This window comes from Diadema setosum, chromosome 13 (genome assembly GCF_964275005.1).
Source record: "Diadema setosum chromosome 13, eeDiaSeto1, whole genome shotgun sequence".
NCBI lineage: Eukaryota > Metazoa > Echinodermata > Echinoidea > Diadematoida > Diadematidae > Diadema > Diadema setosum.
In genome coordinates, this window is record NC_092697.1 from 36,171,744 (window position 1) to 36,190,040 (window position 18,297).

The window sequence follows — 18,297 nt, forward strand, 5'->3', positions numbered from 1 at the left end:
AAAAATTTTGTTATAACCGTGTACGTTATAGGCAAATTTTGTACCATAGACTTCAATGCCGATAATTTTGGGACCAGAAGTTTTACTTCGTTATAACAAAATTTCGTTATAACCGTGATCGTTGTGGTGGAAGTGCACTGTATCACTCTGGGGAATGGGGCACTCCTGCAATTTTGTATCCAAGTACTGAACCTCACAGTACAAAAAGTGCACAAAATGTTTTCCAACATCCATCAGATCACTCAAATAAATTTGAAAAACATCAGACTAGATCTTGATCTAGTTCTGTAGTAGGACTGCGTCAACTCATACATGTATGTATGGCCAATGAGAAGTGTCAATTTCACTTCAGCTTACAGTAGTTGACAAAGTTTCTCGTTGTGATAACACACAGTTTGGACAGTACAGAGTAGTTGGTGGATTTCTCAAAGTGTAGGCTCTAGTTAACACAACATACTGTCTGCAAATCTTTCTCACAAAGAATGTGCACCGTACAATGTACTACAGTCTGTATGACCAAAGTGTAAATTGCTGTCTTGCTGCCATATTTTTAAGGTATTCTTTGAAACATTCCACTGTCAGAAGTTCTTGGTAGATTACTTTGCTTGCCTGGCTGGCTCCTGCTTGCTTGCCTTGAAGTTTATTTGAAGATATTTTCCTCTGCAAACATGACAATGTTTTTAACATACATGTGTATGCTTTGTGTTTTGGTGTGTGCAGGTGTGTGATGAAAATGCACTGCTTCCATGCATGAAATGAAGAAATAAACTTTGAAAGCGCAAAGTCAAAAGCACTGCTATAATTGTACAGTAACTGGCATTTTTCTTGTCTTGTCTTTCACAGGTTAAGAAGAGAAATGTAAGCGAGAATGGAAAGTCAGTGGAGCAAGAGTGAGACGAGGAATGGCATTCCATATTACATCGAGTGAGCATGATTATTAGTTTCTAACTGTCTGTGAGCTACATGCCTGCTCAATGAATGCCTTGTAACAAAACTTCATACATTTTTATGCTTCTCTCATTTTTTTCTTCTCTTTATGATTTGCTGTTTGTTGTCTTTCATATATAACACCAGAAATCATGTGTTAGTTTGTTATTTTGTTCATTGAATGTTTCCACTTTGAAATGAAAAGAACATGAAAGTCATGTTTGTTCTAGTTTAGCAAGCAGCATTCATTGGATGCATATTGGTAGAAAAGGACAAAATTTTGTTTTATCTTACTGTACTTGTTTTTTCACTTACGTAGAAGAAGTTGGTATTATAATGTGCAACTGAGCTCTTGAGTGATACAATGGCACTGCTGGGTGATAAATTACTAAAAATATGATCTTTCAAAATTGTTACCTGTATGTGCATTATATTTTATGTCCGCGTCTGTCCTTTCCAGCCATGATGCGGAGTGTACACAGTGGGACCATCCTGATTTGGTGACAGCTGTGGCCAGCTTGAGTGAGTATCTGCAGCTTGCACAGTCGTAGAAGTTGCATTTGTTCTTCCTATCTCTGTGTGCATTTGTGTATGTGTGCATTTGTATGTGTGTGTGTGTGTGTGTGTGTGTGTGTTTGTTTGTGATGTGCAGACTCACAGAAAGCCTACCAATGAAAGCTCAAGATCTCTTGTGCAAATTAATGAACATGTTGTGTTATGTGTAGTAACATTTATTGTGTAATCATTGTTGCAGAAAATCACCTCTCAAACAAACAAGCTAGAGTATTTTACTACTTAACCCTTCGAATATGGATTAATTTTGCTACAACACGCATTTCCCATAGACAGTCCCGAGTAAACTCGGGACTCGTCGTCAACAGGTTGACAGAAAGGATAGTCACTTCATTTCAGTTTCAGACAGCACTGTACTTGATTAAGAAATGAGTGACAGTTCTGTACAGACTTCAACAACAACAACAACAACAACAACAACAACGATAACAACATCAACAACAACAACAACAACAACAACAGCAAGAGCAAGAGCAACAGCAGCAGCAGCAGCAACAACAACAGCAACAACAACCACCCAACCAAACAGCTCATACTGCATTGTGTAACCATGCCAATGCTGGTGCGAACAGGAATATAGTGATGCATGTTGTGTGTTGTGCTGTGATGTAGTGTTGGTTACCAAGTCACCTGATCCCAATCCAATCCTTTTTTCCTCTGTGTTTTTGCAGGCCTCATGGACAACATTCAGTATGGGGCGTACAGGACTGCAGCGAAACTTCGCAGGCTTCAGAAAATTCTCCACAGTGAGTGTCAACTGGGTGACAGCAGGGACACTTGGCTGTTATCCCATTGTTACCCATAATGTGCATTCACCTGCAGAAGTCAGAATTTTTTGTTAGGTTTTGTTTTATCATCACATGACCATATGTGGGTTAACAGAACTGAATCAACATGTTGGTGACTGATACATTACACGACAGAAATATTCTTTTTATTGCCATCGATTAACAATTTGCCCTCCATCGATGTAGATAAGCGCCGATTCTTCAGTGTTTTAGTAGTAGCCTTAATAAAAAAAACCTAACAAACAAAAAAATGGGCGTACATACATGGGTTGGAATCGAACCAACAATCTCCTGATTACTTGACAAGCGAAGTGTCCACTAGACTACGGAGCTTCCAACCAACAGCCAGTGCTGGTTCTTATCCTTATAGCATGCACCAGGTCCTTGCATATTTATTCAAATCAATGAATCCTTGTGTCGAGTTGTTTTTATTGAGAAATTTCCCTTCATCAACGTAAATACCCGTAGGCACTGATTATTCAGTATGTTAGAAGTGGCCATGGTAAAATTTACATCAATGAAAGGCAATTTGTCAATTAGACCCCGTTTACAGTGCGGGGCCGGGCTCGGCCACGGCTAAGCCGCGGCCGAGCCCTGCCTCAATTGCGCGGCCGAGCCTCACAATTTTGTCCGTTTACACTGCTGGGCTCGGCCGCGCTTTTAACTCAAACCTTTCAATGTTTTGTCGTAGTGGCGCTCTGCTTGTAAACAAACGCAATTTGGTATAGCCTGGTTTTCAGACCCATTGCCAACTGGATTCCGTGGCGACGAAGTCGCCGTTCGGGCAAAGGCCTTTGCCGAAGGAAAATCCTTTGCAGGACAAAACCACCATACTAGTCTTCCACGTTGAGGGGGTTAATATCGTGAATAGCGAAATAGTGCGGGCAGAGGGTCTGGAAGCCAGACTAAAATTGGCCGCGCATTTGGCCCAGTTTGCGTTTACACCAAGAAGAGGCCGCGGCCGAGACCACCTCCAGAGCGAGGCCAAATGCGAGGCCAATTTTGGCCTCGCATTTGGCCTTTTGCGTGTTTACACTGAAGCGGGGCTGGGCTCGGCCAACCGAGCCTCGCACTGTAAGCGGGGTCTTAGTTTAAAAAAAACAGCCACTCAATGCAAGAATTCCACTGATTTGAAGTTCTTTTTACCCCTTACCTCCCTCACAGTGGACGTTGTCAATCTGATCACGGTCAGAATGGCCTTTGAGCTGCATGGCTTTAGCCACCACAATGACACGGTCATGGATGCTGTCCAGCTCTTCAACATTGTCCACGATATGTACCAGATGACGAAAATGAGGGGACGGAGCACGCTGCACGTCAACCGCTGTAGTGACCTCATGCTGAACTGGCTCCTTAACCTGTATGATGTGTGAGTGTCGAAGCATTCTTCTTCTCCCTACTTCAACTTATTCTGTTCTTGTCATCGGTGGCTGGTATGTTTTTGTAATTCACTTCTAAGAGATCTATTGTGTCATAGTGAGAAAAGTTACAATAACTACATTGTAGTTCTTGCTGAGCTCATTTCATGTTGAAAATATCAAATGTTTTTGGGCCAACAATATAAACAGCAAAGTTATTTCTTTACTTTGGAATCTTGAAATGTAATCTCAGAATTTCTTATTCTTTTCACAGAAAACATTGAAATCTTCCATGAAACTGTCTTAGTTGTACACATACAGAAATGGAAATGTATTTGTGAAACTAAACAGGAATTCATGGAACACTCCACTCTTTTTGTGGAATGAGAGAATAAAAGAAACATTGTCTCTTGTAGTAACTTGATCCATTTACTCATGTGCAGTGTTTTGGAAAAGTGGTAAAATATGTAGTTATTAGTATACTGTATGTGTGGAATACTTCATGGTGGTTTTTGTTTTTTTGCAAATTTTGCAACTTGATTGATATTTGCAAAATTGACAGCTCTCTCTCTCTCAAAAAAAAAAAACCAAAAAAAAAAAAAAAACATTGCCTCACAAAAAAGAAATGCACTGTATCTAGGGTCTCTTACATGTAGTTGGGAAATCACTAACTTTTATTCTGAAAAGGGATTTTTCACCTCGTCACTGTTATTCTTGACCACAAATTATATTTCTCGCAATATTGTCTTACAGAACTGAATTAATTAAATATTATGCTCACAAAATATATGGCATATATTGTGCATTACAAGGATAACTTTGAAAGGAGGTGCTGCCTATAGACTCTGTGTGTGACTACCCTCATTGTTAGCTCACCTGAACTGAAGGCTCAAGTGAGCTATTGTGATCGCTCTTTGTCTGGCGTCCATCCTCCATCGTGCGTCGTGCGTAAACTTTTTACATTTTCATCTTCTTCTTGAAAACCCCAAGACTGATTTTCTCCAAACTTGGCAGGTAGCATCCCTAGGGGTTCAGGATATCAATTTGTTAAAATGGGCACCATGCCCCACCCAGGGGGCCCCCAGGGGGCCCCAAACCCCCCCCCCCAAAAAAAAAAAAAAAAAAATAAAAAAATTAAGGAATCTTTAAAAATCTTTTCCTCTAGAACCAGAAGTGATAGAGCTAAGTTGATACTATGAGACAGTACATTAATGACTGTAGTTTCAAGTTTGTTTGATAGCAGGGGGCCCAAATTTGGGCCCTAACTGTACATGTTCATCTTCTGCTTGAGAATGCCTGGTCAAATTTTGATAGAGCTATGTGTAATTTAGATTAGTGAGTGCGTGAAAGGTGAACTTGCGATACTCAGGTGAGCGCTAGACCCGCGGGTCTCTTGTTTTATCTTGCGATGAAAGTCATGGAAACAGATTTATTGTGAGCAGAAAAGTTTGTACCATTGGTAGATATGAAGAGCCATATTTGGTTATGTGCCATTTGTGGATATATATGTAGTACAATTGGTAGATGTGTAGTACCAAGGAGGTTCTATAGAATGGAGTCACAACCGTCTTATTTCCTTTGCTAGATGTTCGAAGCCGCCGCTCAAAAATATTTGAAGCATATGCAAAACAGGATCTGCCGCGCAGATAGGAAGACAATTGACTCGTCTCTCATTGCATAATCACTAGCCACTTTCAAAGGAAGATATTTCTTTGTGATGGTAATTACTTTTCGCTATCCCTTCTTATAAAAGGTAGGTGGTACAGACATGAGGATGCGCGAATAGAAATTGAGCAAAAAATGCTGAAATGAAGATGAAAATTAATCGACTGGGCATATGCGGGCACTAATCTGATATATCTATCAATAAAGAATTATACTTGAAGATTATTCCATATTAGTTTCATTTATGGAAACTAAGCGGAAAAGTGATAAAACCAGCTTTCCAGGATGGTACAGTTTTAAACATTTTCACATGATACAGCTCAGATTTACACTTTTGCGCAAATTTCTGGACGGAAATGTCTTTTGTTTTACATGCTTAGTCATTAATTGAAATTTCATTTCATTTAATAAATAGATAAGCAAAATATGGCCAAAATTATGATAACGTTCAAAATAATCTTCAGAATGCTGAGCAAGACGGCGGCAAGGAACATCGATCATCAAAGGCACAAGTGCACCTGTGGAATTCCTATGTACATTAATGGAAATCTGACAACTGTTTGAATAATCACAGCCAGTTGGAACTCCAATGTATAAAACCTCCTTGGTAGTACCTAACTTTGATATGTAGCACCATTGGTGGATGTATAGTACCATTGGTTGTCGTGCAGTAGCAAGAATATGCTTTGTTGTCATTTATCCAGTGTATTCAAAACAATTATAAAGGACCAAAGTTTTTGTCCAAATCTTTCCTGTCAAAATAACAAATCTGGTAATCTGTTTTAAAAGTGCGTCTCAGTCACCCAGTTGCTGGTGCCAGCTTGTTTTGGTATCTGTACGTCTTCGCAGGAAAAAGGAATGGAGCAGGCAGAATCCTGTGATAGTGATAAGATAATCTTATCTGTTATGATATTGACTCTGGCCGCTGTGGTAGATAGTTGGGGAAAACAGGAAAGACACAAGGAAACCTCAATATGTGGTGAGTGAAATGTAAGATGTTATCAGCGAATGGTCAGTTCCTCTGTTTGAGATTAATGTCTTTTCAAAGACTGTCAAATAGAAAATAAGAAACAAAATCAAAAAGAGCTGTGCACAGTGCTTGTTATAAAACTGACATCGAAGGAAATACAGTTCAGCCAGCGATCAAGTTCCCCCGAGATCGCGATCACGGGCGATCAGTGATCGCATACGCGATATGTCGCAATCGATTGTATGCCGAATTGCATACAATCAATGATCGCGCATGCGATCACTGATCGCCCGTGATCGCGATCTAGGGGAACTTGATCGCTGGCTGAACTGTAATTGGACTACTGTAATGAAGCTTGATAAAAGTTCAGCGTTCTTCCCTATTAACCATGGCCACCTTCCTGCAATAGCCAATCATGTCCAGAGGAGAAAGATTGAAACATAAAAGGGAAAATAGAGACTGACATGCATCGGACAGTAGTTAAAGGGATCGTATAGTTTTGGTTTAGGCCTAACTTCAGGTTTCTAACATTTTCTGGTGAGATAATGAGAAACCTCAAATGAAATATGAAAGAGCATGTAATTCTAAGAAGGATTCGACGTTTATTTGATGAAAATTGGTTTTGAAATGGGTAAGATATCCAAAATAGAGCAATCCTAATAAAAGGTGGGACCCACCGTTTATTAGGATCCCTTTGTTTTACTTTGTTTTTGGGGGCCTCACCTATTCCAAAACCGATTTTCATCTAATAAACTTTGATTTCCTCTTAGAATGGCATGCTCTGTATCATTTCATAAGTTGTTTCTTGATTTCTAGCAAAAAGTTAAAAGCCCTACCCTCATCTCCACCAATACTATACCATCCCTTTAAGGGCTGATCTTGGAAGAGATGTGAGATGAGCTGCTCCAATGAAGGAAAGAAGAGTGGAAAACTTGTGTGTGTGGATGGACAGAACGAGTGGTAGAAATAGAAGAAAATAACTCCCTCTTTCCCCCTTCCCTTCTCCTCTCCTCCTTAATCTCTCATCCCTCAAACAATACACAGCTCAAGAGATAATAGTGTGATAAACAACAGTTCTGATAAAACAAGAGAGTTAACAAGTACATTTCTGTATATACATGACATTGAAAGTCTTGTACAATCCAGCTAGAGTTGCGTAAAACTGTATTTGAATTGTATGTGTTTCTCTTTCGACCTTCCAGTCAGCGGACAGGATGCATTCGGGTGCTGCCTGTAAAGATAGGAATCTCTACCATGTGTGCCGGAAGAATCACAGAAAAGTACAGATGTAAGAACTTGTCTAATCTTGTCACTTTGAAAATGCAAGTTTGTTGCATTGAAATTAAATTTTGGAGGGTAGCTGGTATTCTATAATCACTGCATGTGTTATGCAATATGAAGCCTTGTGGAGCTTCGTATATATCAAACTTGTGATCTTTTGCTTTCTATGAGAGTAAAAATGCTGTGAAAGTTTGTAAGTTTTTAGCACGGCGCCTGATGTCATCTGAGGTGTAATATATCACATGTGCAGTGAAAAGGGCAAAACAAATCAATTCACTTTGTCAGCTAGTGTTGAGAAACAATGTGTCAGTAAGATTTTCAAAGGTCACATTGTGTCAGATGCAAAAGGATTCTAAGTTTTTAACAATCTCGATGAAAATTCTGCTCTGCTTGTCATCCGATATTTTAAAGTGGAAATATTTGTGCATTTCACATGACATGAAACTGCGTGAAAATGAAAGCACACAGAATTTTTTGCTTGTCATTCTTTTTTTTTTTGTGCTTTTCATAGGTAAAATCATGTGGAATTTTTTACTTGTCATATGTACTACTGATTCTGCAGAGTTTAAAACACATGAAGTTCATCCTACCCAGGCCAAGGCAAGAAATTGCTCATGCTTAAATTTCCACTTTTACAGTATGTGAAAGCTCCACATGTTTGCCAGTGGCATTCAGTGGGACAAATGTAGAATGGAAAAAAAAAAAGAATAAAAAGAAAGTAAAGATACCATCATGTAGATTACTGAAGAAAAGATTTGAAAGTAAAATGTAAATGTGTCATTTCATCTCTCATGGTTATGTGTACTATAGGGCATAACAGCAACGTAGTGTGATGTTTAGTGCAAATTAATGTGAACAGTTAACCAAATGTTTATTAGATGGGATTTTTTTTTTCTTTTTAAATAGATTTTCAAGAGCTGCTATCGGACAGGTCTGGAAGAGTCTCAAGAAAGATGCTGACGGAGTTCATGCACGACATCAGGCAGGTGAGTGGATGTTTGAAGTTGTCATTCCCAAAAGGTTATCATATCCTTGTAGAGTACTTTGAAATCCTGATTTAGGTGAGAAAGCAGAATGTGAATTGTCACTAAAAAGGAAGAAATGACAGGAATCTTGAAGAGTTCTAGGATTCTTGATGTAGAAAAAAAAAATGATGGGCCACAGATATCAGGTTTTCCTGTTATTGAAAAAGTTTCATGGTAAGTTATGTGTAGCACTTGTAAGAAGAACAGCATAATTTCTAGGACAGATTGTTTGCTGTAATTTGCTGACTTGACTTTGATTGATGATTTGTTTAATTTCTCAGGTTTGCTTAATAGCAGCATTCATTTGAAAAAGGTCATCTTATCTTATCTCCTATCTTATCTCTTCAGTCAGATGAAAAAGCAGATGCTCCCCCCCCCCTCCCCCATTGAAAGGTCAAAATATTCCCAATGATTTGTTGTTTTGTTTTTGTTTGAACTTTACCTCATATAAAAATTGAAAAAAAGCCAACAGGGTCCCGTTTCATAAAACTTGTTATCAGTAACAACTGCCTCATTTCTGTGACAAATTTTCTCTCAGCCAATCAGATACAAGGATTTAAGTAGCTTATAACAACTATCGTATCTTGTTATTGATAACAAGTTCTATGAAACGGGATCCAGGCGTTGGATTCATTTCTTTTGACATTCTTATACATGGGAAAATAGCAGCATTTGCTTTTAACGATATTTGCTGATTCAACATAACTGGTGGACATGCAAAGTTGTCTGGATTTTCTCATATACATTTACAGTGTATCAAATAAGTGTTTTAGATAACAATGGAAGGAGGCAGTGCTTGTTTAATGCAAGAGTTTGAATCATTCTTCCTTATGACTGCCAGAATGCAGTACATGATTTACTGAATAATGTATTTGTAATGATTTTTTAGGATTTATTGTAATTTACTTACATTGTATTTATAATTATGTGCACTTCCTTACCATGCATGGCATGTTCAGATTGATGAGGATAAACAGAGAATTGAAGAGAGTGACAGGTATTGAAAATTGATCAAATATTGGGCTCTTCATTTCTTTCTTTACATATTCATTCAAACTGAAACTCCAGCAGTGAAATAATCGGCTCTGAAAATCGCATAGTTGTTGGAATCTACTAGTTATTACTGACATTGCACCTCAACAATTCAGACCCTACTTTGCCGTGCCCATAAAAAAGTCCTACTTCAATGTTCATAAATTCTGGAAATTTCAGATCACAGACATGATAGGGGAAGGCACGACGTTCAGTCAGAATGTGACATCGTCTGTGGAGGACTGCTTCCAGTCGGTGAGTTTGCGTCTGCTATTTGTAGCACCACTTTCTATCTACAACGTACCAGATATCACAATGGATTGGACAAAAAATCAGAACAAAAGTTTCAAAGCTGAACGTTTTCAGGCCCGTAACTAGGATTTTTTTTTTTTTTTTTTTTGGGGGGGGGGGTTCAGAAAAAGAAAAATGGACCTTTTTAGCTCAAGCTTATGTTCAGTTCTGTACTGAACAATACCAAGTAGCAAACAAGGGGGTTCCGTGGAACCCCCTGAACCCTCCCACCGCCCCCCCCCCCCCAACAAAACTGTATTTACGGGCCTGGTTTTATCATAAGTTCAACTGAAATCAGAGATACGCAATGCCCTGAAAGAAACCCCTCCAGTTTTATCCCTTTTACTTTCTACAGTGCTTTTACAAGTGTGTAATCAGATTTGACAATCACTGCAGATTGGAGTAAAGTGATCAAGATGTTGAGGATAAGACAACTTTAGTGGATTGAGTTCGACTAATCTTCATTGTTTCTTGCATATATTGTTCTTTACGTTTCATACCAAAAAATACTAGTAGTTACAAAGAACCGAGTGGCTCTGAAATGCTTGTCATGGTTATCAGTACTTCAGCCAGTACTGTGGGACCTGCCGGATAAAAGTTATGTTTGTTATCAAATGTAAAAATCAAACATAACTCACTTTCTGCCAATCAGAATCAAGTTTTGGAGCTAACATTTGGTCTTACACTGTTATGTTTGATATCGTATATATTTTTGATCTGCAACAGGCCCCTGGTGTATGTAAAGATTGTGTCTTCTCCTTAAAAATGTTATACATGTATGAGCAAAATAATGTTCTTCCAATGTACAAGTGTATTTTTCTTGTCTGGTTTAATTTTCTATGCCACCACTTACTCTGACAGCACTAAGTGAGATATTTTCTTTCTATTTTCTAAACTGCAAATCTCCCTCCCTGTATAACTCTGTATATCTGTCCATATCTATCTATGTCTATCAATGAACACTGATTGATGTGATAGTCCTCAGTTATGCGAGATGAAATATAGGCAGCAACTTGATAGGGCTTACATCGAGCAAGTTATTAAAGTCAGTAAGTCTTCACTTTGAATGAAATTGCTGAAAACTTCATATGATTTGTCTCTGCCAGGCTATAGGTCCCACCATCATGCAGGATGAATTCTACCAGTGGCTTCTGTGTGAACCTCAGACCCTCGTTTGGCTGCCAACTCTGCACCGCTTCTCCACTGCTGAAACAAGTGAGACAATTTGTAGGCTCCCCTGGCTTTCTCTGTGTTTTAAAGGGACTGTACAGTACTGGTTGAGATGAGGATTCAGGTTTATAATGTTTTTTTTTTTTTTGTGAGATAATAATTAACTTCTTATGAAGTGTGGAAGAACATGTAATTTCAAGAAGGATTCAACGTTCATTTGATGAAAATTGGCCTTGAAATGGCTGAGATATAAAAAAAAAAGCGATCCTAATAAAATTGACAGGCCACAAGTTTTATGAGGATCTCTTTGTTTTTCCTTGTGTTTTAGATATTTCAGTCATTTCAAACTGATTTTCGTCAAATAAACTTTTGATTCTTCTTAGAATTTTATGCTCTTTAACATTTTATAGAGTGGTTTCTAAATATCTCTCAAAACGTTACAAGCTGAATCCTCACCTCAACCGGTACTGAACAGTCCCTTTAAAGTAGTGAAGGGTCATGTTTTGTATCACATAAATGTAATCCTGATTGCTGTTCTGTAGTGTGCCAATCTGTATACTGGTACTGTATTGTACAGTGTGTTTTATTCTTGTAAGTTTAAAATCAGAAATAAGCAAACCTGTTCAAAGTATGTCTTCTGGGTTGCTGTAGATTGCATCTGTATGAATCGGTGATATGAGAGTTGAGAGTTCAATCTGATTTCAGAATATTACCTTGCCCAAAACCTGATTTTCAGACTTTTTGCTGTCCAAATCTATTGAGATGTTAACGGTTTAGTGCACTTCAGACTTTTTTTCAAAAGTTTCAGATTTTTAAAGACTTTTTATGTGCAAGTACTCTCGCAACCGTTATGAATACTGCTTAATGTGTTTAATGAATCTGTACACGTGTACTGCTGGTACTTTAAACTCTTGCGCATATGTGGCTCTGATTATCGCTTTACTTCATTTTACTAGAATTTGGTGAGAAACTTTATTCATGTTGTGATATACATCAAATCACTTAGTTTATACATACATGTTTGCATTTGTTTAGATACAGTAGATTTAAGTTATAAAAGTGTTATGTAAATAAGATGAAATGAAGTGAAGTTTTTGGAAACATGTTACTGTACTCTTCATCCCCATTGCAGTGAAACATGAGACTAAATGCTGTGTGTGCAAGGTGTACCCGGTGGTGGGGCTGCGCTACCAGTGCCTAAAATGTTTCAACTACGACTTGTGCCAGGAGTGTTTCTTTACAGGCCGCACCTCTCGACACCACAAGCGGACCCACCCCATCCAGGAATATTGTCTCTCGGTAGGAATGTGTGCCCCTCTCACAGTGTCTTTGCCCTCTCTAAACACCCTCCCCCCCCCCCCATCTCCGTCATCAATGAATCTATTTGACCACACGAGGGAGTACTGTGCTTTGAATGTACAGTAGGTAATCCTTAATAATAGCAGGTGTATCTTGACTAGTCTGGCCAGTATGGCGAATGTGATTTGATGCTTTCTGTTATGGTGGGAAAAAATGGCAAAGAAGAGGAATAGGGTAATATGAGGATAGTGGTGGGAATCAAATTTGACACAGAAGTGACTCACAAGTATATCATGAGTGATCTTTGTCCTAGGGTGTTACTGTAATGACATACATCACATGCAATTTATTACCTCCGCCAAGGGAGGAGGTTATGTTTTCGTTACCGTTGGTTTGTTTGTTTGTTTGTTTGTTCGTTAGTTAGTTAGTTAGTTAGTTAGTTAGTTAGTTAGTTTGTCCGTGTGCAAAATAACTCAAAAAGTAGTTAACGGATTTAGGTGAAACTTGCAGGATAGGTTAAGAATGACACAAGTAACAAACGATTAACTTTTGGTAGTGATCCGATAATTTTTTGGGAATTTATGAAGGATTTTTGATATTTTGGCAGGTAGGGTCAATGAACTTGGGAGTTCAGGCTGCGCGTATTTGAGGTTTGCATGCGCGCACTAAAGTGCGTGCTCTAGTTTCTGCTAGGGTGAGGCCCCGTGCTGCTGAGGGTTTATGACGTAACAAAGGCTTCTATATTAGGAAATCGGCCGACTTTTAGCACACAGTGATAAGTACGTATGGGTGGATATAATCACTGATATCTCTATGGAAGAACAAGATCAGTGGTGGAAATGAGCTGCATGCTTGGCGGAGGTCTACGCTCTCAGAGTGCTTCTCTAGTTTCATCATGTTTTTACTGTTGCAAATTTCTCGAGTCAATTTTGTACTCAGGAAATGAACAACTTGTGAAAATATTGCCTCCTATAACTTCAGTGAATATTAGTGAGAAATTATTGATTTATTTTGCTCAAGAAGCGATAATGGTTGTACTTTTATCTCACTCAATGAATGTGGCTCTTGGTTATGAATACCACCACATGCATACCGGTAAGTGTCTTAAAAGTCCCAATTTACAATACATGATGTACCATATCATACATTATACTCACAAAGTAGATGGCATACACAGTAGATGAATTAGTGACTGGGCTTGATGACTATGAAATCTCCATGAAGTCTGAAGTTAGTGGCCATGCTGCAATATTTGGTCAGTAGTTTGCAATGTAGATTGACTTCAATAAAGGTTGCACAGGCTGGCATTGACATCATACCTGCCATGTAATGTAGTGTTAGTGTAGCATACTGATGTATTCAAACTAGTGGGTATTTTCCCCTGAGGAACTTGTAGGAACTAGCTGTTCATCTCACCGCTTTGTACTGAATCCATTTCACTACTGGTGCTTGGAAATCCAGTCTGCTTCAGTGACCTGTTGCCATATCTGGCTATCTTTGACATTACGAACAACCTTTGATACGAGGGTATGTGTTTATTAAAGGAATGGTGTGGTATTGGAGATGAGGATTGGGCTTTAACTTTTTTTGTGAGATACCAAGAAACCACTTATGAAATGTTACAGAGCATACCATTCAAAGAAAAATTAAAAGTTTATAAGATGAAGAATAGGTTTTGGAATGGCTGAAACATCCAAAAACAAAGTGAAGCACAGCGATCCTAATACTGAGTGGGTTCCACCTTTTACTAGACTTGCTCTGTTTTAGATATCTCAGCCATTTCAAAACCAATTTTCATCAAATAAATGTTGAATCCCTCTTGGAATTACATGCTCTGTCATGTTTTATGAGGTTCCTTATTATCTCACAAAAAACATTAGAAACCTGAAGTTTGGTCTCAACCAAACCTATACGATCCCTTTAAATTTGAATATGTGTACCGGTGTATATTTGCTCTCCACAGAGTAAGACGAAGGAAGATGTGAGGGCGTTCACCAAGACTGTCCGCAACAATCTGAGTAAGAGGCATGGCCGTCGCATTAAGAGGAAATACAGGCCCATTGAGGATGGATGGGAGAGGGACGATGGATCAAGGTATGAACACTCTTCTCAAGATTCATTCCTCTCCATCTAACATAAAGAGTACATCACTAGCATGTGCTTTTTCATTGACTTTATTTTATTCCATTTTATCAATATTTGAGGTGACTTTTGTGCGTGTGTGTGTGTGTGTGTGTGTGTGTGTGCTGTTGTGAGAGTACTGTATGTTTTAATACTACATCAAGGCACATTTAAATGATTATGATAGTTTTCCGATGGTATAGACATGATTACAAGCAACTAAGTTTGTTGTGTTGCATTTATCTTATTGCAGATAGTTGTATTTTAAGGCAATTTTACATCAAAACCCAACAACAGATTCTATTTTTCATTGTGACAACAATCATGAGAAAGTGTCCAAACAGCCTGATTGTGATTGGCTGAAAGTAGAACTGTACTTGATAAACTGTACTTGATAAATCTGGTGTGGCTCTACTTTCAGCCAATGAAAATCAAGGTATTATATTTATTATTCCACTGCTTGTGGGTGCACTGTGGATCCTGTGCAAAATTGATAGGAGTGTCGGAATCTCATTGGAAATGGAATAATTCAATATTTTATGCAACAGAAGAGAGGATAGAATAAATGACATTAAACAGTAGAATTTAGATTTGGTGGATGTAGATCATAGAAAAATCTGTGTCATACTGTGATTGAGCTGATACTGTACATTGTTCTCTGTTCTCATGACCATTTTTTTTTTTGTTCCTGCTTTAACCGACTTTGGTATTTTTTTGCATTTACTCCTGCAGTGATTTAATCGATCCAGAGTTGGAGACACATGCTCGTCTTAGCGAAATGTCAGAGAGGTAGGGAATCCATTATGTAACGATTTGTTTTCCAGTGGTTGACTTGATTTCTTGGTTATCGTCTTATTTATGTACAGGTTATTTATTTTTCTCACTCTTCTCTTGTATTCAATTTATTAGAAGTTTCTGGTTTCTTTAGAATCTGGACTCTGGTTTGATCCAGAGTCCTTAAAGGTGAATTTTGCTTTTGAGAGAAAATTGTTTCAATAGTAGAAGTGACTTGTAAGTAGGAGGTCAGTGAAAAAAGTGACCAACTTCTGATACTTGATAGGAAAAATACTAGTTTTCAAATGTTTTTTTTTGGTGATGTAAGTGGCTATCTTGGGTCTGGTCACAGAAGTGCATGCCACTGGTATTATTGACACCCAATGTCTGTGGTTGACTTACATGTGGAGTTATGTAAGACTGTTCTTGCATCTTGAATGGTGTGTCAAAACATACCATATATTTCTGTATCTTTGGCAAAAGAATGGAGATGATATGTCTATAGGGAAGCTTCAAACTTTATGATGCATTCTATAATCAAAGCAAGTATCTGGTCAAGTTTGTATACAGTTCTATGGCCACACGATCAAGGAAACTGTGCTGAGATGCCCACAGGATATAGTGCAAAATGGGAAATAACGTGCTGATATTGAAATGCTTCCAATTGTCAATTAAAATGCTCAATGTTGCTTAAATGTAAATGCTTAAATGTGTTGCTTCTGTTTCACTTGTTCAATTTGAAACCACTTTCTTTGCTACTGAGATCTCCTCTTACAGATGAGGTACTGTAAAACCAGAAATGTGCATGAAAGTTCTCGTCTACACTAACATGCATTGAATGCCAGTGGCAATTTGCAAAAATTTAATGCAGCAAATGAAGCCATCGGCTCCAATTCACAAAAATTTAATGCCACAAAAATATCTTGCTTTACAATAGTGATGCAGAATCAAACATTTTGTATCTCATCCCTCAGGTTGAAGGCTGTTGAAGCAGCTGAACCAGTGAGGTACGATGACTTCAGTATGAGGGACAGCGTCAGCCAGCAGCCGTCCCTGAAGTCCGCACACCAGTCTGTTGTCACGGCGACCACAGACGAGAGTCGCTACCGGGAGAGGCGGGAGCTGGAGGACTTGATTGATGCTTTGGAGATGGAGAATGAGTAGGTCTCTCCCCCCCTTCCTTTCTGGATGGTTGAGTCATTTGTCAGTGGTCACAGGTCAAAACCTTCAAGTGTTGATTTGCCGATTAGGAGAAGGATAGATAACAAAGTGTTACAGTATATCAAATTGCACAATTTTGTCAAAATATGTCAGCCAAACACCATTTTGTGTGTATATGTCTCCACTTATTCAGTATGATTTTCATGACAAATTCTTTAAAGGGATCATCCTATGGACCTGCCTTTATTATACCCCCACCAAACAAAGTTTGAAGGGGGTATATAGGAATCAGCGGACGGTCGGGCGGTCGGGCGGTCGGTCGGGCGGTCGGTCCGTTGCAAATCTTGCGTCGCGAACTACTTCCTCAGTTTTCAACCGATTCCCATAAAACTTGGCACAGATGTGTGCCTTGGGTTGTAAATGTGCAAGACGTATTTTTTGACAGTACCCAAAAGTACGTTGCCATGGTAACGGCATATTATGGGCAAAAATGGGTACAAATCTTGCGTCGCGAACTACTTCCTCAGTTTTCAACCGATTCCCATAAAACTTGGCACAGATGTGTGCCTTGGGTTGTAGATGTGCAAGACGTATTTTTTGACAGTACCCAAAAGTACGTTGCCATGGTAACGGCATATTATGGGCAAAAATGGGTACAAATCTTGCGTCGCGAACTACTTCCTCAGTTTTCAACCGATTCCCATTAAACTTGGCACAGATGTGTGCCTTGGGTTGTAGATGTGCAAGACATATTTTTTGACAGTACCCAAAAGTACGTTGCCATGGTAACGGCATATTATGGGCAAAAATGGGTACAAATCTTGCGTCGCGAACTCCTCCCACAGTTTTTGATCAATTTTTATGAAATTAGGTACAGGTCTTCATCTGAATATGTTAATGTGCAAGACACATATTTCCGCAGTGGCAAAAAGTGCTATGCCTTGGTAACGGCATATTATTGGTAAAATATAGGGCAAAATGCTTCATGGCAAAACTGCTTCATCAGTGTTCTTCCAATTCTCATGGAATTCATATTGAATGTTTGTCTTAGGATATAGGTCAGCATAACACATTTCTTGACAGTGACAAAAAGTATGTTGCCATGGTAACAGCTCACATATTATGAGCCAAAATGATGGAAAATTTTGTGTTGCAAACTACTTCCTCAGTTTTTGCCCAATTTCCATGAAACTTGGTACAGATGTGTGCCTTTGGTTGTAGATGTGCAAGACGCATTTTTCGACAGTACCCGAAAGTACGTTGCCATGGTAACGGCATATTAATGGCAGAAGATCGAGGAAAGATCTTGCGGATTTAACTACTTCCTCAGTTTTTTGACCAAAGCTTATCAAATGTTGTTTTGACCAAAGCTTATGAAATGTGGTTTGGCGGGGGTATAACCAGTCGCTGTAGCGACATTTCTAGTTTTGCCCTGCCGTTCTCATCATTTCAAATCAGAATTTCATAGGACCTTTTAGTTTTCTTGGATCCTTCAATTCTGAGAGCTGTATTGGAAAGCCTTCCATTCTATAGCCCTTCATGTTGACCCTCAAATTTTCAGAGCCCTTGCAATATCCTGCATTCTTTGGACCTTTCATTTCAATTCTTGAGGATTTGTAACCCTGTGATTCTTGAGAGCCTTTTAATCAACCATTTTTTTTTTCTGTTTATAAACCTTGAATTCTTTTTTTTGTTGTTGTAAGCCTTCCATTTTGAAAATAATATAATACAGTTATCATATTGCTGTAGAAACCCTTACTGGAACCCCCCCCCCAGCAGCAACTGGTAATATTTTCATATTGTCCTCTGATAACTTAGTTATACATAGTTTAGTTATGACAAAGGGCACCAAAGGGAGGTTG

The 18,297-nt window shown here is 38.7% G+C and overlaps 1 protein-coding gene across 1 annotated transcript in view; it reads left to right on the forward strand.

Moving 5' to 3' along the window:
- Window positions 1-842: 842 nt before the first annotated feature.
- Window positions 843-18,297, forward strand: part of LOC140236628 (dystrophin-like) — a 30,426-nt gene continuing 12,971 nt past the window's right edge. The window contains exons 1-12 of the mRNA XM_072316548.1: window positions 843-924; window positions 1,388-1,449; window positions 2,172-2,246; window positions 3,453-3,657; window positions 7,484-7,569; window positions 8,469-8,548; window positions 9,800-9,874; window positions 11,017-11,125; window positions 12,213-12,379; window positions 14,343-14,473; window positions 15,233-15,289; window positions 16,249-16,434. Of these exons, the coding sequence (XP_072172649.1) occupies window positions 869-924; window positions 1,388-1,449; window positions 2,172-2,246; window positions 3,453-3,657; window positions 7,484-7,569; window positions 8,469-8,548; window positions 9,800-9,874; window positions 11,017-11,125; window positions 12,213-12,379; window positions 14,343-14,473; window positions 15,233-15,289; window positions 16,249-16,434 (1,289 nt within the window). The 5' untranslated portion in view covers window positions 843-868. The remainder of the gene's footprint in view (window positions 925-1,387; window positions 1,450-2,171; window positions 2,247-3,452; window positions 3,658-7,483; window positions 7,570-8,468; window positions 8,549-9,799; window positions 9,875-11,016; window positions 11,126-12,212; window positions 12,380-14,342; window positions 14,474-15,232; window positions 15,290-16,248; window positions 16,435-18,297) is intronic.